Here is a 23,582-nt window from a genome sequence, read left to right as displayed (position 1 = left end):
GGGTTAGCTACAGATCTCTCTGAAGCATGTCTCGTTCGCTGGAGAGAGGGATTGCTTTGACAGTGGTCGCACAGACTGATCTTTATGATGAAGCGAGAAGCCGCACTCCTTCGCTTGTTTGCTGCTTGTTTTTAACCACAAAGCCAAAAATAAGGAAAAGGCAAGAAAAAAGAACTATTTCTCACTGGCCAGACACGCTAACCAGCAGGTAGCAGTGGCTAACCCCAATGAGAGCAGTTAAGCTACTTTTGTAAAATCTAAAGATACGGTGGAGCAAACTAGCAGTAGCTAGGTAGCACTAAATTCATAAAAGGGTATTCTCAGCAATGGGACGCATGTAAGAGCTGAATAATAACTGTGATGAGTATTGGGCAGTAGGCGGGGCCTTCCATCTGTCATCACACGTTGTTTGCCTAAAGACGTGATTGGAGGCGTCTTCGGTCTGGCCTCACGGGGACGTGACATCCCATTCTTATGTTGTATAGAGTGAATTGACTGAAAGGAAACCTGTTTTTTATCAGAGGTGTGTGGCTACTGTAGGTTTAAAATATCAAGGCATTACCAATGCTGTTGACTTGGAACAGCCTCATAATTAATTTAGACCTGCCCGTCTGGAACATTGTGCTTCCTTTGTTTTTGTAGTCAGGCATAAATTAACAGCTGCAGACTGATGGCAGGATCTGTTTGACAAACTTGATTTAGGATTAAAAGTGTCTCTAAAGGATCTTGTTTTAGACAAAAATAACACAATTAGTATGCAAAGCTGAAAAAATGTTCTAATTGGTTATATCAGTATTGCAGGCTACATACTGATTTAATTTCTTTGAGTTTTTTTTTAGTTAATCTGCAAACACGAAGTTCCCTGTAGAAACATTCAGTAAACAATTTTAATTTTTTTGTTGTTGCCGAAATCAAGACTCTAACAAGCATCTTTTAGGTGTTTAATTCGCTTTGTATAAAATAAAATACAAAAATATATCTAAAAACATCTTCTTGTTTTTCCCTCAGATCCAGAGGTACATCCCCAGAATGAAGAGTACTGGGGCCACGTGAACCCAATTGGTCCTCGAGCATGCTATGATGAGGGGAAACGTGTAGCAGAGACTATGTGCTATGCCTACATGAAGCAGGTATCACAACTCATGTTTTCTCCTTTATCCTTATTTAAACCAAGACCAACATTTACCTTCATGTACCATCACGTTGGATGTATTATTAAAGGAACTATACCTGAAATTATTTTTGTCTGATTAAGAAACATGCTTTTTACGCAATGTACAATGAGTTAAGACGTAATTGTATAACAATTGACTGATTTGGCAATCGAGCGAGTCCATGGTTTTCTTTTTAGTAGAAATAAGCAGCGAACTGGGGACAAACCAGGACGACGGAGCCGTTGCTAAGCAGCAGCTCCTCCAGTGCGTGCATGGCATGCAAACAGAACGGCTTGGCATGCATGTAAATGTTAGCTATTCACATAAGAAAATATAATTTACCCGAGACGTAGCCATTTATGTAAAAGACAACGAAGTCTCTCGATGAAGCCTTGTTTCTTCTTGAGGCGCGTGTTTAGTCTCGTGCAAATCAAGGGTTTCTATAGGGGGGGAACTGTTGGGGGCGGGGCTTACAGATCAAACTATACTGTTCTCTTAACTCACGACTCAAATTTGTGCAGGATCAGATATAGTTCCTTTGAGTGATGTCTTGATGCAGGAGGATAAAAACATGTTTGCATTTCAGTGTTAGCTATAAAAGGGGTTAAAATTACTTTTTGTGGATTTATCGATTTATGATTTAAGGTTAAATGAACGGTGTGTTTTGCAAATAGGGATTAACTGATTTGGTTTGTGAGTCCAACAACATGTGCTTGTAAAATGTTCAACGGTTGTGTTCATTTCACAAGCCTATAAGCAATAACATTACAGTTGTTTTGAGCGTGTAGTTTTATCACCGACGAATCTGTTATCAACCGGTGGGGAAATTATGATGAACAACCTTCAGCGAAGCTCATAATCATTTCAGTTATGTAAAGCCTTTTTGATAATGACCTGAGTGACAGCAGCCTTTAATGATCAGATATGAGCGACTCCCTTTGCCTTCCCTTCAGGCAGGTGATATTTATTTATCTGCCCCGTCTCCTGCTCCTCCTCAGCTGCTCATTATTTTTTTTTTCACACCTGCTGGAAAAATTCTCAGAAACAGCTGCCTCGAAAAAACCCCAGCTGTCAGACAGCTCTGAGGACAGACAAAAATATCGCACATCACATCTACCGTCTAGTCATATAATCAAAAGTCATTAACATTTAAAACGAGAAGACAGTGTGGGGTGTGCAAGTTTACAAAACGCATGGCGGGCATCTTTTTTTATGAATTTGTTATATTATCTTTAGAAATGATCATCCTGATTCATTTTGTGAGTTATAAATGGTGATTACGGATGGTTTTGCTAAAGCTCCTAATATCACTATTCTCTAGTGCATCTTTATGTGAATATGCAGTTTTCTATGGCAAGAAGATGTAAATAATTTCTGTGTTGTTCTTTTGGCTCAAACCTGCTAAAGAAAGTAAAGCGGCTTCTGTTTTTGATCTAGTTTGACAAGGACTGTTTAACATTTTTATGGTGTTAAAAGGTGAACTCTATGCTCTGTATTTTAGAGATGTTAGTAATTATGGTGTTTTTTTTTTTTAAAGTGGCATTCAAAGAGCAAATCACTTAGTTTACCTTGAAATTAAAGTTGGTCTTTGTATGTTTGTTTTTGAATGCGTTGTATGGATCAGAAGTGAGTGACTCAAGTTTTCTAGAGCAACACGGGGTGTTTAGTGACGCGGCACTCACCCTCCCCCACCCGTTGCTATAGAGGACTAATTAGCTGGCGGAAAGAAAGCAAATACACTATTTCCTTTGCTTTTAACTTTCAAAAAGTATTTCCAAGGACTGTCATATCTTGAAAACTAAGACTAGCTGTGAGTGCCAGGTAGCGCCATAGCTTTCGATCAAAGTGATGCTAAATTTGCAGCGAAAACTAAAAACTAAACTGTGACTTCTCAATCAGATGGAGAAGAAAACAGTGTTGTTTTTGTTTTAAAGAAAAACAGTGTGAGGAAAATCCACTGTGTTCTTCTCTCAGGAATCACAAGGACACAAAAACTGCACCTATATCCTGGGGAAAAATAATTTGATTTCCTTTCAGTTCCTTTCTTGTTCTGAGATAAGACAAAGTCACAAATCACTCTACAGGGATATAGCATTTAAGATATTCATAAAAAGCTAAAAGCTTAAAAGTATTTGTAAAAAGCACAATAAGTATACATAAAACACACAATAAAATCATAACATAGAAGCCTGGTGAAACAATACGGTTTTCAGTTGTTAAAAAAAATCTCTACAGTCAGCAAAGCGAAGCTGTAGTAGTAAACTCTTCCATAGTTTAGGAGCTACAGACTAAAAGGCCTCGTTCCCCTTAGTTTTCAGCTTAGTACGAGTGACATCCAGGTGTTTTTTGGGCTTGAGGTCAAAGGCTGAAGGGACAAATAGTAAGGAGCCTGGCCATTTAGAGCCCTCTAGAAATTTAAAACGAATTATGAAATCACCTGGGAGCCGGTGTAAGGAGGGCTAGGCCGATGTGGGAGAATGCACTGTTTTTTTTTTTGTTTTTGTAAGAAGTCCAGCTGCTGCCTTTTGGATGGCTTGGAAGCGTGAAATAAACAATGTTCTCTAGATCTACTTGAGTAACCATGCCCTGAATGTTAGAAATGTTTCTTAAATGAAAGCAACAGGAATGAGAAATGGATCAGACGTGTGAGCCCAATAAAGTGTCAAATGTAACTCCTAGATTTTTTTATTTTTTTTAATGCGGATTTAGTTGCTGGGCAGAAAGAAGCAACTGTGTGGTTGTTTTTTGTTTGCAGGTGGCTGTAAGCAATTATCAAGGTCTCTGTCTTTTCTGTGTTTAGCACCAGAACGTTGCTGGAGAGCCAGTCACTGACACCAGATAAGCATTGCATGAGCCAAAAGTAGAAGGAATAGGAGCATGATCCACAAGTCTTTAATTGCAGCGCCACCTATCACTTTTATTAGGTAATGCCGTATCATATTTACAGCCTGCTTACCTGATATCAACTTGAGCGTTTGAGGTGCCTGGGGCTTTGGAAATCACGCGTAGCGTTTCCATACACATTTACTTGACTAATTTTACTTTCCCCGCGCTTTACTTTCCCGGGCCTTTGGTTTCCCTATCCGACCCAATATTTCTCTGCTTTCTCAGAAACATATTGGGGGGTAAAAGTGTGCGTACAGTAAGAAAGAACTGTCTGCCACAAGGGCGGAGTAACGAGATGCTCCTATCAATTTTATAACTTTAATTTATCACAAAGAGATGTTTTTAGGTGAGAAATAACACCTCCGAACGTCATCTCTGCAGTCAGTTCTTTAGGATTTGAATTCTGTTCGGACTCGTCGGGAGCGGCAGAGACCCGCTGACAGGCGAGCCTGACCGTAAAGACTGCAGTATTACGGCCGCTGCTGCTGCGGCATTATTACCGAGCTACTCTGTCGGGGATTTCCCGCAGACTGGCACAATCTTAAACTGAGGCTAAGATCCTACACTAGCTCATGCGTCTTGACTATTTTCTCTACTTCATTTATTTTACAGAAATATAAAACTCAAATAAATTGCTCAAGCTCTATTTTCTAAATTAAAGATGAGGTGAACATAGCCATGATTGTCTTTTTTGTTGTTTTTAACAAGAAGTCTTAACTTTTAACATTTTTGTCCATCACCATCTTCATTTACCCGTTGCTAGTGCCATGCCGCTGATCAAAACCAGTTGGCTTCAACAACAAAAATCCTCCTCTAAACTTAATGTGTCCACACAAATGCCTGTCAGGTCCTGTTAATCATGTTCTCTGTATTGTGTCCTTGATCTTCACCCCTATTGAATTTGTTTACAAATCAGGCCTTATGACTTTTATGATTCACCTTTTCAAGAGAACAATCTACATAATTTTCATGTATTTATTCATGTATTATTCCCAAATAGGGATCCACTTAGCATCCAAAGCGTCTTTTCTTGATGCATGAGGCAGACTTTAGGAAGGCCACAGATTACAAAAAACAGCGTTTTTACAACCTGTATCCATCATATAGTGGCTCACATTGATTAAGTGTTTGTAGTAGGTAGGGTGTCAGATAGTCACCTGGTGAAATTACATTGCTCTGATTATTATGTGTCTAATCATTCAATTCATGTGTTATTCATAATGTTTGTTCTTTTAATGAATGGAGTTTTTTTCTCATGTTTATATCTTGAATGAAATGCAGTGATTTGTAGCTCATGGGCATAAAACGCACACACATACAAAATTGAGATTCATAGCTTTGTTTTTTGTTCCTTTATTAATTTTGATTTTAAATTAAATCTTGTCAGTATTGTAAACATGTCTGACATAGACTTAACACCTTTACCTGTTTGGTACCTTCAGATCAAATGTTTAAGTTATTCCATTTAATTTTCCTTTTAAGGAAAGTTTACCTTGAAAGTTTTTTTTATAGCTAAACAAGCAAGTTTAACTTTGGTTAAACTAGTTGTGTGCAACTTTTTATCCTGGTTAACTTTTTCCTCAACACAGGCATAAAATTACAAATAAAAAAGGTATTGCCCTGCTACAGTGCTTTTTTTTTTTTGGAAAAGATTAAATCTGAACTAGATGTTGTCACAGTGCTGGTGACATGATTAGTCGGGGTCCGTTGTGTTTCTGCAAAACAAAATTAGGCACAGGATATACCTCTGTTTGTTTTAGTTTCTTTTTCTCCATAGAAAGACACTGCTCAAAAGAAATATACTTTAATAAAGTTTCATATCGAGACAGTTAGACCTCTGGATTATTGATCTGGTTGTTAATCGGTGTCTGCTGTTTGGGTGTTAAAGAAATCACCAACAGGTGCACTGAAGCGGCAACAATGACACAATCCCACAAATGGGATTGGTATCAGTGAGCCTGTCCAGGAGCTCACTGATACATTGGTCAGAATCTGGGAGGAGATACCGCAGGACTAGAGGTCGACCGAAATATCGGCCAGCCAATATTTGCGGCCGATATAGTTTTTTTTTTTTTTTTTTCTTGTATTGGCATCAGCCGATATGTGCATGCGCTGACCGATACATTAGCGCATTCATCAGCCATGCCGTGACATCACGTGAAGCGCATACGTTGGTATTATAAGACTGGTTGTAAGACAGTAAGTCTTCAATTTTTATTGTATTTTTAACTGTCTAATTTAGATTGATTGACTGTCTGCCTCTGTGTATGTGAGCGAGCTGAAGCGGGCTCCGTCATCATTGATGCATTAGCAAGTGAACTTAGGCTATAATAGTTATTGCTTTCTTACTTCAGAAGACGTGACGCCTTTAAACAAAAGACGTGTGCAGTCTCAGCAGCAGATTATTTTCTTCTTCTCCCATGCACAACACTGGTGTCATTTCAACTTCTGGCTGGGGGGAGACTTCTCTAAAAATCTTGCAACTTGTGCAATGCTCCATTCAATAAATGTTTCTTTTTTGTTTAAATTGACACTTGTGTAATATTTGTTATCATTGGGTCATTTTTATCTTGTAAATGGAAGAAGAAAAAGCAATATCGGCATCAAGAATCAGCCAAAAGAAAATCGGCCCTACGCATCGAGTATCGGTTTGCCTAATGTCAAAATAATCATTATCGGCATCAGCCTTAAAATCTCTGCCCAGGACACCATCAGTCATCTCATAAAGAGCACACCCTTACGTTGTAAAGCATATAAGTGTGTGGGGGCCATACAACAACTGAGGATGATTGTGAGTTTCTGAAATGACATTTCAGCAAATTGGACCAGCCTGCCGCCTGAGTTTTACAGTTTCACTTTCCCGGTGACTTCAGATTAAGCCCTTGATAATGTTAATTTTCATCAAATGATGTGGTATCCCTTTTCCCCCCAACAAATTACCCACTCAACATCAGTATAGAAATCCAGCGGGATTTTCCTTTTCAACTGAGATCTGACATGTTTTCAAAGTGTTCCTTTCATTTTTTGACCAATGTATTTCTTTTGTACTTGGCATAACAAATCAGCCTTCACCCTGATGACATTGTGCTGAATCAAGAGGACTTTTCTTTCTTTATGTTCCTTCTAGGAATTATTCCCTGAAAGTCACTTGTAAGATTTTTCCTTTTTAAAAATGAAGGATTATATACTGTTTAAACTACTTCTGTGGTACAATTAAACTTGTGTGTTTTTGTATTTAATTAGGGCACCCTGAATTTACTACGCTCTGTGTATTTACCAATAACCTCATTCCAAACCTGTAGGTGGGGGAAGAAAAACTTTTACCAATGTTGACACAGTAAACTATTAAAAGAGCATTAAAGAACTTCATTTAAACAGATCAAGCTTTGCAGTGCTAATGTCTACCGGTTCGGATCGATACAGAGTTGGTCAGCTGTAGGAAACAGATTTAGGTTGCCAGAGGGGTTTGTGTGGACGACATAAGACCCACAGAACAATTGAACACATACTTGTTATAGGCTGAGCTGGAGATTGTTCTCAAAAAGTTCTGTTTTTTGTAAAAGTTATATACTTAATAAATACAGTGCTAGAGATCCTTTAATTTACAATAACTGCATGATTACTATAAGAAACAACAGGACAAAATACTATGAATTTTCAAGGCCAGATTTCATCGAAATAGAAAGTTAAATGAAAGTAGAAAATAGAAAGGTGACTTTAGTAAACGTTACGCTGAACAAGGGACTTTTTAACAGATTCTGACTGACTCAGTAGCTTACTCTGAGCAAACTTTTGGCTCAAAAAGAACCATCAAAACACTATCAAGATGGAGGCTTTGTGTATATAACCTTTTTTTTATCATGATCAAATGGTTTTTGGTGTTTTTTATAAGCATATTACATGGCTATATATCTTTTAAAGGAGCATTACTGTTTCCACGGAAAAGTAATTGCTGCAAGCAGTTCATCCTCACAGTATATATTTAAACCAGACTACGACCAATAATTTGTGAGCCATGATGGATGCTAAAGAGATGCATAAACATGGAGTGATGATAACGGTTGCTTTTTTTCCTCTTGTTTTTTATCAGTAGAATCTGCTGCTTTTTTCTCTGTTGTGGACTTGTGACAAATTTACGCACATTGCACTACAATGTGCATAAACTGATCAAAGGACTGCGATGCATAACTATTAAGGCTAGCGGGATGCTCAGAGACCTTTTGGTTCCAGTTAGAGCTGCTGGTTGACCAACTCATAGGTTATCTAATGGGAATTGAAAAATGTCCTGAAAGAAAATGTATCTGTGAAAAACAGCCTTCTTGTTAGAAAAGGTCAAATGTGGAACTCTTTGGGACTAAAGCTGACCCCAGTTTCAATTAGAACTGAAGCAATTCCTTAAGAAGGACCAGCTGTGAAATCCCAAATAATTTCCTCCATTTTACTCATAGTATTTTGTTTTGTATATTTTTTGCTGTTTGTTCGTAAATGAGCACTACGTTTTTACTTTTTTGTACCTGTAAACTTTGTATAGCACGTTTTAATTTCACACAATCCAATGCCCAAGTTGGCACTATCATCTGGCATCGGCATCAAACTCAATGTCACTTTATTCCACTTCAAAGCTGATGTGTTTCTCACCATTTTGTACTTTTATACACTGTTGAAACATTCACTGAATTATGCCAGTCTATGTGAAGATTATATGAGATAGAAGTCATCATGAATGCAGTTTTTTTTTCTCAATATGCTTTAAATAAGATTCAAATACATATTTCGTGGAGTTGTCCATCTTTATTTGTACTTTGGAGGATTGTTGTCTCTTGAGGGTTATCATTTTTATTACTAGGCTGCATACATCACTGCAGTTTGTTGCACAAACAATGTTTTTCTTCTACTAGCAGTACTTTAGAATGAATGCACAAGTGTTATTTTTATTGAAAAAGAAAGTACTTTTTAAAAGATTTTTTTTTCATGTGCTGCAGATAATCCGAATGTTCTGTACGTGCTGATGCAAGACTATAGTTCCCTGAAACTTGCCCCATGGTTCCTGTAGATAAGCTGAACAGGGCTGAAGGAAATTGAGAAGCTTATTCACCATAACTCCAATTCCTCTCTATTTGCAGGAAGGTGTGGAGGTGAGAGTGGCAAGAATCTTCAACACGTTTGGTTCCCGGATGCACATGAATGACGGACGAGTCGTCAGCAATTTCATCCTTCAGGCGCTACAAGGAGAACCTCTCACTGTATGCATTTTGAGCTTTTTTGCTTCATCTCTTTTCAGTTTCTTTTTGCGAAACGAATGGATTTCTCTCAAACAGCTTTGCTTGCATTATTATTTTGTAAACACTTGCAGAGCCCCTCATGGTTTTTGATATGGATTGTAGAGGTTGCAGCATCCTAAATTTAACAGGCTTCCGCATTCAGATTCAAACTTTTGCAACTGCTTACCAAATTCTTGTGGGTTATTTTACTGAGAAGATATTGTGTATATATGTATTTTTAACACATGATTACTGATTTATGCTTTTAGGTGTATGGTACTGGATCCCAAACTAGAGCCTTCCAGTATGTAAGGTAGGCAATTAAAAATTAAATTTTCATTTTAATCCCACATATTCAAGCATTTTTAGTCCTAATATTCCTGGTATAATAGAATTTGAAGATTTTGCCATGCAGTGTTGCCAATTTTCTGGTAACATTGTAACGCCCAAAGACTGACAAGTGTAAAGCTGGTTGTTGTTGTCTTTTTGTGTATAAATAAAATAGGACATGTGTTGTTCATCAAATTATTAGTCTGAGGCAGACTGAAAGAGCATCTGGCCTGACTCAGAAATATCAACATTTCCCGGATCCGAACAGTAGTTATCGGTTTGTTTGTCGAGGACGAGGAGATTAATTTCAGCGGTTTGACAGCGAGAGATCAGAGACAAACAACATTTGAAGTTCTCTTATCTCATCGCACCATGCACCTGCTGCCGCGTGTAACTTTGTTGTTGTGTGAACAGTGTTTGGTGAACTTTTATACTGGCGCAGGTCACAAAAAAATAAAAATCCCTTGGGTAAACTGACATTGTTTCCTCCAGCGGTTACATCTACAGGCATTTATACCTCCAGTTAAACTTGTCATGTGGAAAATTATCATATTTCTACAGTTTTGCTCAGTTTATTCAATATAGATAGAAGAAAATGCATTTATGGTAAGTAAGTCCAGTATGTACAGTAAGAGGAACATCTGCTTTTAGTTGTTCTGTGTTGGTTGTTTTTGTGTTGAATATTTCCATGTTTATTTCGCTCTGTTGTATAAGAAAACCCTTGTTTTGATGACTGGTTGACGTTTCATATATACCTCAGGGAATGCTGCCCTTCTTGAGAAAAAATGTTTTTGTTTTTTTTGAAAGGCTTAGTTTCTTGGTGTGTCTGTGTTGGTTACCATTGCACTTTTTAGTTTGTCAGTTCTCATGGCATATCCAAACGAGAGATAGTGTCTCAGTATGTGACATGGACTCAAGTGACACTTAAGACGTGAGACTTACTTTGACTTGAGTTCTAAAGACTTTAGTTGGACTTGAGGTCTGGGACAATTATGTCATATAATCAGGGGGAGAGGAAGCCATTTAGTGCACATCAGCCGAGCAACCGTTTGCCACAGGCGCCAGCTCCTCCAGAGATGCACAAATTCTCCTGTTAATGTGTGCGTCTGATTTATTAACCAGGGGGGTTGCAGACTGTGCCATATTTATAGCTCATAAAAACATACTCATATTTGCTGTAGCTTTATTATAATAGCCTAAAACCGAACTCTGCATTAAAGGACTTAACATCAAATCATAACAAAATGAGCTTGACTTGCCTCCAACCTCTTCTTAACTGGCTGTCAAACTATCATTATTATGAAGGCTTGTCTAAATCTTAAAGCACTTCGGGATCGATTCACCCAGAAAGTTGACCCTAACTTGTGTTTACCTATTTCAGGTTTTCCAAGTTTTCTTTAATAATTTAAGTTTTCTATATTTTCATGGGATACATATTGTTCCTTGTTAATAATTTAGAGGTTGGAGTGTTCTGGAAAATAACTTTCAATGGTTTAGAGAATCTTATTTCCCATATCCCTGTAAGTCAATAGTCACTTTGTGGCTGTCCTATATCAGGCTGGTCTTTCACAACCGTGGGAACCTGCAGTCATCTGTACCACTATCCCCTGAGGTGTATTAACAGTGGTCAAATAATCAAATTAAAATATTTTTTTTTACACAGCTGCAACCGTCACACTTTCTCTGTCCCTCGTTAGGCACTTTTTTGTTAAGGGAATTGTTTTTTCCAGGTCCAAAGGTTTTACAGATATTGCGGTGTGTGTGCAAATACTAATGACAAGCGGACCATCCCACTTGGAATTTTTTTGGAGATTAGAATTTATTTATAGATTTATAGAAGAAAAACAAAACCGAACCATTTATAAATCTTATTTTTTTTATCTATTTACTTTTACCTCTTTGGTTAAAAAAACAACCATTTGCCCATAGTGAAGCACATTTGATTCAGCCTTTGTGGAGTCTCATGTCTGTTTATAAAACAACCTGCTGAAGATCATTTCCCCCTTTATAGCCTTAGTTTTACCCAAAACAACAGAATTGGAACCATTTTATTGTATTTTTACCGTAGTTTTTTTGCAGCGTTGTGATTCATATTCTGTCGTTTATCAGAGAGCCGTTCACACCAATGTAACAATCACCTTTATTTCTGGTTTCTAATTTCATGGTTGAAAAGATGTGTAACAAAAGCTGTCAGGTTTGTTTATCGATGAACTCAGAACACACACACACAGGACAAAAGTTTGAGAGGTTTATTGAAAGGTGAATGATTGATGGATGAAGTAACCAGAGGTGCAGGAATACAGGGGCTCAGGGGTGCAGGTGAAGGCAGGAGCTGACGGCCCGGAGACAGAGAGTCCACACTTGCTAGGTGCTGCTCGGCTAGCAGGCCTCATAGCACTCAGGCTAGCAGTTCATTGGAGACACCAGGGCACCGAGCTGAGCTTCACCAGGGCGGCTAGTCAGGTTAGCAGAACTTGAGAGACACCAGGGCACAGAGCAGAGCCTTTCCAGGATCAAACAGTGAACAAACAATCTTTAGAGTGACTGGCAGGACTAACCTTAACAACAGGAGCAAACCAAGCTTCCAAGGCAAAACGGGGACTGGCATGGAGAGGTGTGGAATGATGATGGACCAGCACTAAAGTGAGGCAGAGGGAGGTTTAAATAGAAAGACTAACAGGTGAAATGCATCTGACTGAATAATTACTAACAGGTGTGACTGACTGCAAGGAGAGTGGAGTGAAGGCTGAGTGGAAGGGAAGGAGGAAACTAAAATTTAACAAATTAAAACCCAAACAAGGTGGAAAAACTGAGAATAATAGTAAACCAAAGCCGAATCAAAACTAAACCATGACAAAAGCAAGGAAGACACTGGCTACCTGAGCTAGAAACTGATTGATTCTTTCCATTGGGACGTTCACTGAGAGCCAACAAAGCTTTGTATGTGGACATCTCGTATTGAGGATGAATTTAAGAAGGTGTCTCAGTGAGCTTACTCAGAAACAAGTATTCAAACAGGTAATCATATGGCAGCAGCTAGATTCAAAGAAGATGACCTAGAAACAAGTATTCAAACAGGTAATCATATGGCAGCAGCTAGATTCAAAGAAGATGACCTAATAAACTTCAAAATGAGAATCCAAATATTATAGAAAACACCAGGTGTCTTCAACATTGGACCTTGTCACAATATTGCAATTTTCTGAGATACTGAATTTTGAGTTTTCATCAGTTGTCAATTATAATCATCAAAATGTAAAGAAATAAACACTTAAAATATATCAGTCTGTGTAATCAATAAATATCATATACAAGTTAAACTTCTTTTTAAATAGTTATTTAATTACTGAAAAAAAAATAAACTTTTTCATGATATTGTAATTATATGGCCAGCGTGTGTGTGTTTATATATATTTGCAAAAAACATTATTGGACATTATTATTTGCGGAGTATTTAACATTCAATGGACACAGAAACAGGTAAAAGAGAATTAAAGCTGCAAGTCGCATTGGGCAGCTCACAGCTCAGGGCCGCTTGGCCTGTGTCGCGACCATGGGAGCACAGCATCGCCAACTACGTGTCTATGCAGAACTCTCCTACCATTCCACAATCCACCACTAGGGGGTACAACGCGCAGGCTAAACCATTATCGTCTACCAGGCTTAGATGTGCATCGGTGAGAGGTGTTTGAAAATTTGGCTGAAATCTGACATTCCTCTTAGAATCTGGTGTCACTTGTTTGGTGGCGAAGGACTAACGTAGACTTTCTGTCGTGTTTTGAAAATGTCACTGGTTATCATAATCTAATATTAGGCAAAATTTGAAACATGTAAACACTTTCAAAGATATTAAATTAGAAAACACTTATTTGTCAGTGGGTGGAGCTAAAGTGGTGTCATCAGCTGATCACACCAATCTGTTGAATAATCACCCATGATGAATTACACCAAATTTAGTAAGGATCTGATGATGTATCTTTGGGATACAGGGATTTAAGTATTCTAGGGGAGCGCCGTTGCTCCAAATTCCAATGTAATCCAATGGAGCTGTTGGCAGCTTGAGAAAGCTCATTCATCTCCTGTTTGAAGCAAGTTGGATCATGCAGGTATGAATTATAGCCAAACGTATGCAAACGGCGAGCTATGGAAATTCACCACTCTGTCACGCCAACATTGTTCAGCCAACAGTTGCTGTTAAGATTAGGAAACAACATCATGTTCTGTTGGACCAAACTTTTCTCAAAACTTTGTGTGTTAGAGCGTAAAATGAAGACATCCAACAGTGAAACTGGTAACTTTCTGTTCTAAGTCGGTGGAGCTAACGTGACGTCATCACATTAGCATATGAATGTAACCAGGTCTTATGTGTGGAAGTTATTACAGTTTTGTCTTTTATGGCGAGAAGTCAGATTTTGAGGCTTGGCCGCGCCCACATCCTTTGGTAACTCTAGACTTCCAATGCCTTAAGAGGTGATTCTGAAGTCTCTACATAAAAAGCTGTAGGAGGAGTTTGCTCAGATACAAGGTGTGTAAAAGAGACAAAGTGGCAGTTTGATCCAAAATGGCCAACTTCCTGTGGGTTTGGACCCTCACTCCAAAACACAGTTTTGCTGGTCCTGTGATGTTCCAGATCTGTACTGAATGTCATAATTCTCAGACAAAGCATTGTTTGGGGCTAATTATTTTAGTGCTGCTAGGGGGTGCTGTGGAGGACATGGGCCACACCCACCAAATGTCGTGCTGGAATCCTGTGTGGGGTTGGACTAGGATCAGTCATATTGATTTTGGTGCTGAACCGATCTTTTATTTGGAAATCAAACCCAAACTTATGGTCATGGCGTGACGCCTCATTTGGCCATACCGCCACTGCCATGCCCTCGGACCAAAACTGTCTGCGCTCTAAAGGAAGTAAGACCAAATTTTTTTCTGTCTTCTGACACAGTTTCAAGTTGATAAGGTTACTGGGGGTAACCTCATCAACCGTTGGTCACCTGGGGGTGAACGATAATACCATGTTTTAGTTCAATTGTGTGTTTCTATGTGAAAGTTCTGCCGTTTCTAATTTTTCGGAGAGTAAAGTCTGTGACCTGGCCACGGCAAAAACTTTTAATCCCCCATGCATTAACTGCAAACTGAGCAAATTTAAAGTCGATAGCTCAAAAGTCCTTGGAGCATTTCATTAAAGTTCAACACCTGTAAATGTCAAAAATGGACAAAATCGCCCTTTGACACACAAAATGGCTGATGTCCTGTGTGTTTTAAAGTATACCTCCTAGAGGTATACACTTGAGGGTGAGGTTGCAGAAATATTACATGATGCTCGTCCATTTCTGCCTTTTTAGTTCCTAAAATTGTTTCGATATCCAAAGTCAGCCACAACCAGCTTTATTAGAAAAGGGAGCAAAGCCATTTTCCCGGACCACTAAAATTTAAAATGGTCCAAATCAATCAAGTCTGTTAATAACCAGGAACTTAATGCAGACAAGGCGTTTCTTGTTACACCATAGTCCATTTAAGTATTTATTTCAGGCATTATTCCCAAGAATGAGGGTATGTGAATAGCATAGCGTTTGGTAACCTAATATTTAGCAGCAGTTTGGACACAATGATCTGCTAAAGGTTTTGGTACAGTGCGTGCTGCACGAAGCCATCTACTTAAAGCTTGGGGTTCGTCTCCGATTTCCTCCATTAAATTAAGCTTGGCAGTCAATACTGTGATTTTATCTCCGTGTGGCATTCCAAGTAAACTTTCATAAACAGAGACTCTGTTCTTTCCCGCCTGTGTCAATCAACAACTGAGCAAATCAGCATTCAGAGCAAAATTTGATTTAGATTTTTTAAACTGTAAAGCATTGAATCACTATTCAAAAACCTTAGTGGGGTTTATTTGAATACTTGGCTCTTCGGTTCGCAAGCTTAAAAGAAAAGCCCTCAAGCATTCAAGGCAGTAAATTAGCATTGCATCTCAATGGGAAACACTGTTTAAATGTAGCACCAGAATAAGGCTGCGCAACAGGCACTGACTGGTACTGAATCTGACCAATAAGCAAGCAATATTTTCTTTTTATTGCTTCTTAAAGGTAATTGACACTGCTACTTTCAATACTTGGTAAAGGGTTTTTTTGTTTTTGTTTTCCCCTCCTATTTATCATGTTAGTAAGATGCTCCGCTACACCCTAACAACACTATGCAGATGCAGTCCTTTCTCATGGCGATCCTTGCACATACCCCCAGCATTGCACCACCCCTCAGACTCTGGTATGCCAGAACTCTTACCAATACCCTGGAAGATCACAGGAGGCTGCCGTTTAGCTCCTACCATGGTCATTCATAATTATTTCTCAAGGTTTGCTTTCATTGTAGCAATCGACCATTTCGCTTTAATGTTTAAGACATTTAAAGGGGCCTAGTCTCTCACCATGACTTCGCAAATTTCTACGGCAGTAGATTTCTGGTTGCATAACAAGGTTTACTAATTAAATTATCACTCCCTGTTGGCCTATTGTGTTTTATTTCTGATTTTACACTTTGTTTCTGATCTGTTTGTTAGCAAGCAAAGCGCTTTTTTTGTATTTCTACCACAACAAGACCACATGACTGGGGGTACGACATTGTGCATGCGCGCAATGAGTAAAGGGGGAGAAACAATGGAGCTGAGTGATTCGGCAGTGTAACCCTAACCCTGTAGATCTTGTTGGTTTTTGACTACGCCATGCTGACACTTTACTGCGAGGCATTACAGAACGGTCTGCTGGCTCTTACTGCAGCTGCGTCAATTGACGCCATCTTGCTTTCTGATCGTTCCGCGGTACTGCCAGCAGATGGCGCACAACATGTTTGTCTGCTGATCGCTTCCGATGTGAAGTTCTTTTCAGGCTCAAAAAGGACAAGTAAACTCTATCAGGATGAACGCATGGTATATATTCCTTAATTTCAATATGTGTTTTTTTTTAGGTCCTAATATGTGATTAGGCCCTGCTAATGTTTCAGTCTTATTAACTCAAGAGGATGCAGGTGAACAGGGTTTTTTTTGCGGAGCTCTGAAACAAAAGCTTGGCAAGTCCAATCAAAAGGAGTTGCTTAGACCCAGATCCAGAAATAAATGCACAAGCCATGCCTGTGCATGCCGAGTCTATTCTTATCTCATGAATACGCTGCCACTGCAACCGTTTCATGCTCTTTGCCTCATGACCCTGATGTGCTCCAACCATTTTAATGAATTACCATTTCTATGTAAATGTTTTTTTTTTCCTGATAGTTGCTCCAAACAGCTGGAGCACTGTCTTGCATTATACACTAAATCAGATGCACGCTGTTTTCTTAATACACACCAGAAGTCCTTCCCAAGACCCTTCAAAGACCAATCTATTTTCCGCCGATCTTTGATATCAGATTACAGTCTTAATTCTGTGTGACGGCACTTTCAATATGGTGTCCAGACACTGAAGACAGTGTTATACTTAGGATGCTGTTCATTAAGTTGGATGAACTAAAGTACATCACATGGTTTCTTTGAATTGTTGAAAAGTATGAAATTGGGTTTCATTGGGAAAAAGTTTTTCAGATCATTCAGATCATTTCTTATTTTATTGTATTTAAAAGTCCAAATCTGAATTTCCTTTTTATGTTCATTTATATCAAATAATCGTCATCTTTGATTGCTAAATCACATCTTTAGCTTTTGGAGTATTCAGTAATCATTTTGGTTTTAGAATTACTAACAGAAAAACTCCCACAATCATTCAAAAACAAAAACAATAATTTTGCTGCTTTTTTTAACTCAGTGGAGCCTTTTATATCTGGGTTTTTAACTAGGTCCAAAGTTCTTAATCTGGGGTTAAATTAGACAAAAAATAAAACATTGACATTCCTACTTTTTTTTTTTTTTTTTTTTTTTTTTTTTTTTTTTTGTATTTTGTGGAATGACATTATCACTGATTAGAAAGTGCAATTTTAAAGAATCTGTATCCAATCTATGATCACATAAACCAGGTTTTTCTTTTGGTATTTCAGATTTTAGCAGATCCAAGTCTGTCAGGATGTCAAAATCGCTTTAGCTTACCGCCACGAGTCACTTTCTAAAAAAAATAACTAAAAGTTTCTGCTTTTCAGTTTTTCTTATTCATAAAACCTAATTAAATTTTCTTGTGGCAGCCATTGAGCCATTTGTCAAAGTTATGCTGCAGACATGAATTATCAGTGACATTTGGTACCAATGGGGGGGAAAAAATTGTAATTTCAGATTTTTAAGAGCTACAATTACCATTTTGTTGTTGCTACTGGCATTGTAAGTTTAATACATAGCTCTAACACTTTCTCTCGGTCCTGGATATTTATTAATTAAAAATTGAGCTTTCAGACTCAAAGATCTGCCAAGAAACATCATAATGACCCCTTTGCTGTGTAAAAAGCCTCCGCTTTTTGCCATTGAACCAATACAATCGCAGAAAATTCCTTTAAACTTTCAGTGCCTCTTGAAATATTTGCAACGCAAAGTTGAAATATTTTCTCATTTAAGTGTCACGACATCTGTTTCCTGAAAGCTTCTCTCTTTTTATTCCCACTGTTGTTGACCACAAATTTTTGCCACCCATCTTTAAAACTCAAGCCCAAAAAGGATTATAAATCAGCTTTCTAATCGGAGAGTTAACCCTGCAATCTGCTAACTTTGCACTTGTAAGATTGCATGGTAGCATTCCCAGTATTTCCTTTATCCAAATGGAACGATTTCCTCTGATTAGGATGTTTGCAGGGCAAGTCTGAACTTTGGGCCTGAACCTAAACAAAGTCTGGGCATCCATGCTGGTAGATGGTAGCGCTATAATCATGTTAAATAACATCAACTTTGTTGTAACAGATATAAAAGCTAATGCTGCCACAACCTTGTTATGAAAGTGTGCCCAGCCTTATCCTAATAGCTTGTTGAAGCACCATTTGATTCAATTCCAGCATTTAGTCTTTTTTTAGTAGGAGTCTATCAGTATCTTGCATCTCAACGTTTTGAAACGTACCTGCTCCTCTTTTGCTAATGTTTTCCTAATCAGTCAGATGTTGAGTGCGTCTCTGGTCCTCAACAAAAGACTCTGCGGGTTTTCTCTCAAATTTAATTCTGCAATCCAGCTCGGCCTTGATCGTTTTTCTGATTGAGCAATATTTACTTATAAAATTAAGTGCCGCTTCAGCTTCCTATCAGACACCAGAAGTTTTGGGGGTGAAACCGTATTTACAGCTGTCACCAATTTCATCCACATAAACAAAAAGTCTGGTTCCATTAAAGAAAAATAATCCTGGAGCGTTATGCTGCCGCCATATTTTGTTGTCAGCAAGGATTTTTTATTTATTTTTTGAGAGGGGGATGGCATTTGGTGATGAGTTGTAGTTGTTCTGCTACCAAATTTACCTTTTTGTGTTTTTTGCCTAAAAGTTCATCAGAGCACAATGCTTTCTAAAGATAGCTGTCTTTGATGCCGTGCTATATGGCTGTGCAGTTCTGTCAGCAGGAATGGGCTAAAAATACAGCAAAATATTGTAAGAAGCTGGTCGGATACCTCAAACATCTGTCCCAAGTCCTACATGTTCAAAAGCAATTCAACCAAATTCCAAGGAGACCTATGTAAACTCGCTCCAGCATTCAGAAAATGAAAATAATTTCCTGATTCTCACATATCCAAAGCAGGAAGCTATTAGTGTGATTGATTCTCAATCAGAAAATGTTTTATTTTCATTCAGCGTATGTAAACATTGAATTCAACAGTATAATAAATCTGTTTGGACATTTTTTAAAAACAAATGTATATTATGCTTATTGAATAATATAGAATATTTTCTCATTTTTGTTCTTGATGCTGACCAAGATGCATCTTTTTGTTCTGTTTTTTTTTCTAGCGACCTGGTAAACGGCCTTGTGTTGCTGATGAACAGCAACATCAGCAGTCCAGTCAATCTGGTGAGTTCATTCAGCAGCATCTGAAAATTAGGTCTGCATTGGAAGGGAAATCTTTCTCGTGCACTTTTGTGTGCTTGTAACTTGTTTACACGGATTTAATCAACTTAAATGTTTGACTTTTAGGGAAACCCAGAGGAACACACCATATTGGAGTTTGCCCAACTCATCAAAAGTCTTGTTGGTAAGACTAATCCTCCTCACTGTGTCAGTACAGACTTCTGACCCCTGTAATCCCTCGCTCCCGCTTATCTCTTGTGCAACTTTCGGACAAATACAGAATGAATGAAGAATGTTGGAGAAATGCGCACAAGAGCCACCACTGTTCTTATCACCTTAAGATTTGTGCTGTCACTATAATTGACACGTATAATTTAGCATTTACCTGAACGGAGCGCAACTATGGTGAACATTTTCACTGGGTATTAATGATGTGAAAACCTTACATTAGTTTGGTCTCTGCTGTTTTTTATTGGGTTACGTATTGAATCCAATGGGAGTAAGGGGAAAAAAAAAAAACAGCCACAATGACTCTGAAATCTGGAATCTCGTGAATCCCTTCACAGCGTGAACATTGGCAAACACGAAATCTTGTTTTTTCTCTGTGTGAAAATCTCACTCTATGTCCCTAAACACATTCAAATGTACGCAAACTTTTATCGCTGACACGCAGTGAGCCGGAGCCAGATCCAGTTTCTGTCGGAGGCCCAGGACGACCCCCAGAGGAGGCGACCCGACATCCGAAAAGCCAAGATGATGCTGGGCTGGGAACCTGTGGTATGTTCATCGACATGAGCCGTTGGCCTCCACACATGCGCACTCTTATGTCGTTCACATGACGGTTGCTTTAATGCTCATAAGCCTCATTTTTAGAAGCTTTTAGCTGTGAAACAATCACATGAAACAACTACTTTCTGGGATTATTTTTTACACTTTAATAAAATATCACCTGTGTGTTGCCTTTGAAAGTTCATAAATCAGCACGATTTGTTGGCCAAAAGTTAATTCATCATCAGACAACAAAAGGGATAAGTTGGTGAAACTATACAGGAGACTGGAGGAGCCTTTGTGACTGATCCTTAGTTTTATAAACAGGATAAAGAGATGTCATTTGAAACTTTGTTTAAAAACTTATATCAGTATCGACGCAGTCAGCATTAACAGCAGTCTGTCTGTGTTTCCCCCGTAGAGTCAGTAGGCCATTACGTTCACTGTGAGGTTTCCAAAAGACTGCTGACATTTTCAAATAGAGCAATCTTCTCGCTAAGGGATGGGTTAAACACAGAGATAAATTTCCCCTCTGTGGGACTATAAAGGGAAATAGTTATTTTTATTTCTCTAATTTACTGTTGTATCAACCTGAATGAATAACCAACATGCCTCCTAGCAGCTAAAATATCCTTCCTAGAAACTCCATAGAGCATTTTTGACTTAACTGTTTAAAAACCTCTCTGATAGTGAAAACTGCTAACCTTGAATTGTCGTCCATTAGTAACAGTTTCTTACTCCGAGTGTTGACGGCTGCGTCGCTTAGCACTTATATGAGACATTGGTTGGGAATAAATATTATTATTTTTGGAGGGTTTCTTAAGTGTTTGGCAGCCTATCTATCTATCTATCTATCTATCTATCTATCTATCTATCTATCTATCTATCTATCTATCTCTCTATCTCTCTATCTCTCTCTCTCTCTCTCTCTCTCTCTCTCGCTCTCTCTCTCTCTATATATATATATATATATATATATATTAGATATATATATATATATATATATAATATATATATATATATATATATATATATATATAAAACCATGTAATACAATTGTCATGGCAGTTTAAGGGTTCATAACTGTGCCGTGGGTTATCGATGTACGAAGGAAACACAATGACTAAGAGTTGGCCTGACACTGACTAGCCGTTAGCTTGAAAAGTCTCTGGTTCATCCCAGGAGGAAGTTGTTCAAAGTAAGATCTGGGGCCTTATGTACCAAAGACTTTACAGCTCTCGTGTTTAACATTGGTGGTAGGGAGTCCTGAAACCTGAGACGCGACGTGTCACCGATTCGAGTGGAATTGGCCGCATCTACACGTGCATCTTGGGTCGCCCTGTCCCCGCCCCTAAATACACATGCAAATCAATGAAAATACCTGGAACAACTCAGGCAGTCAGAGAGACACCTCAGGAGATATTTGTAATGAATTACAGCAAACCAACAGCTTCTTGAGTTACATCAGCGACTCGTTAAAGAAGCTGGCTGAAAATCTAAATTTTGTCTGAATAAAGTTTAGTTTGTTTTTTATTGTTTATTAAAGTTTTGTTTACTGTGAACAGGTGCCGCTGGAGGAAGGTTTGAACAAAACGATTCAGTATTTCAGCAGAGAACTCGAACACCAGGCCAACAACCAGTACATCCCCAAACCTAAAGCCGCCCGCATGAAGAAAGGACGGCCCAGACACAACTGAGACGTAGTTGTCTGCTCTGCTGCACACTCCTCTACCATCAGAGAGACTCCCAGGAGCTTCTCTTTGACGTACCCTGCTGAGTAGAGCACTTTTTTGGAAAAGGATCCTTTTTCCTCCTTTGGCTCTCGGAGACAGCTTTCTCTCCGAGCTCTCGTTTTAGAAGCTGTTGATGCCTTGTGCCGGAGCGGCAGCCGAGATCTGACGAGGCCCGCCTCGCTGAAGCTCTCAGAGCCGATGGACATGCCTGAATCAAAGAGGCAACATGTTGGAGCAAAGAATTTAAAATACAGCCTATGTTTTGCTTTGTTTTTTTACGGATTATGTGCAGTGTTTTGCCATTTTAACGCACCGCCACGTGAATCCAGCAAGCAGCTCAGACCGTGCAGAAACGATTGGACTCCCATCAGTTTCACGGCGTCTTGTGTCTGGAGAGGAGCCGCCAGAGTTTGTTTTTCCACTGGACGTCTTGTTGTGTCCGTCTGCCAGACCTGCAGTGCACAGCAGGTTTCGGACAAAACCCTCCAGAGCAACTGTTTACGGCGCCGTAATTGTTTTTAAGGTTGTTGTGTTTTGTGAAACTTTCATGTCATGGTGTGCAGTATCATATTGATGTGAAGATGCTATTTTAATAAAATATTTCCAGTAACTTGCATGTGATGTTGACCCTTTAGATCAGGAGTTCTCCAAAGGTCCTGAACTCATTTCTAGGTGGGAACAAAGGCTCAAGAAACGTCTCACAAGCTAAATAAATCTTTATTTTACGTCCACAGTTGTTTGTTTGTGACCCAAAGCTGCTTTATATTTTGACAGCAGGTGTAACGAGCACGAAGAACTTTTAACTTGAATTTCATTACCTCTAAATGTTTATATATATATATATATATATATATATATATATATATATATATATATATATATATATATATATATATATATATATATATATATATACGGCAAGATATATATATATATACGGCAAGAAAGCTGATGTAAAAGTTAAGATGCCCAGAAATGGTTGAAAATAGTTAGCTAGAGTGAAAATGTGCACCGTTAGTATTCATTGGAACTTAAAGATTTCGTCACATGAAAGCTACAAACCATCTATTTTTATAGCAATTTTATTGAAAAAAAAAATTTTAAAACAGCAAAGGAGAGTAGAACTAAAGAAAATGTTTGAAAAATGAAAACATTGAAAAGTCTGAAGTGACCTACCAATCATGGAGAAGACTGCTGACTCGACACTTATCCAGTATACAGTTACGGCCACAAAAGCTCAGTGCTAAGAAGTTGGCTTTCATGAGTGTTTAATAAAAGAATATAGTGCTTCAGTTGATTATAAGGAAAACTGAATGAGAGAAGAAAGCAAAGCTTGCATTTTCTTAGGAAATCAAGGCCCCAGAGTCCTGAGGACGGGTGAGGCTCATAGCCGAGCTGCTTGCGGTCCAGAATGAAGTTGTAACAGGTGGTGAAGGTTTGGGATGCTGTGTCATCTGCTGGTGGGGTCCTGCTGTGTTTTATCAGGTCCAAAGTCAGAGGGGTTGTG

General features: G+C 38.6%; 1 protein-coding gene across 4 annotated transcripts in view; it reads left to right on the top strand.

The window, feature by feature from the left end:
• Nucleotides 1–22,804, top strand: part of uxs1 (UDP-glucuronate decarboxylase 1) — a 56,579-nt gene extending 33,775 nt beyond the window's left edge. For all 4 annotated transcript variants that reach the window (XM_012864387.3, XM_012864385.3, XM_012864388.3 and 1 more), the window contains exons 10-16: nucleotides 1,009–1,130; nucleotides 9,164–9,283; nucleotides 9,571–9,614; nucleotides 19,517–19,577; nucleotides 19,701–19,758; nucleotides 20,248–20,351; nucleotides 21,908–22,804. In XM_012864387.3, coding sequence (XP_012719841.1) covers nucleotides 1,009–1,130; nucleotides 9,164–9,283; nucleotides 9,571–9,614; nucleotides 19,517–19,577; nucleotides 19,701–19,758; nucleotides 20,248–20,351; nucleotides 21,908–22,039 — 641 coding nt within the window. In that variant the 3' untranslated portion in view covers nucleotides 22,040–22,804. The remainder of the gene's footprint in view (nucleotides 1–1,008; nucleotides 1,131–9,163; nucleotides 9,284–9,570; nucleotides 9,615–19,516; nucleotides 19,578–19,700; nucleotides 19,759–20,247; nucleotides 20,352–21,907) is intronic.
• The last annotated feature ends 778 nt before the right edge of the window (nucleotides 22,805–23,582 follow it).

Source organism: Fundulus heteroclitus, chromosome 7, assembly GCF_011125445.2.
Source record: "Fundulus heteroclitus isolate FHET01 chromosome 7, MU-UCD_Fhet_4.1, whole genome shotgun sequence".
NCBI classification, from domain to species: Eukaryota; Metazoa; Chordata; class Actinopteri; order Cyprinodontiformes; family Fundulidae; genus Fundulus; species Fundulus heteroclitus.
The sequence above is the reverse complement of the archived record's forward strand: the minus strand, read 5'-3'. Positions and strand labels throughout refer to the sequence as shown.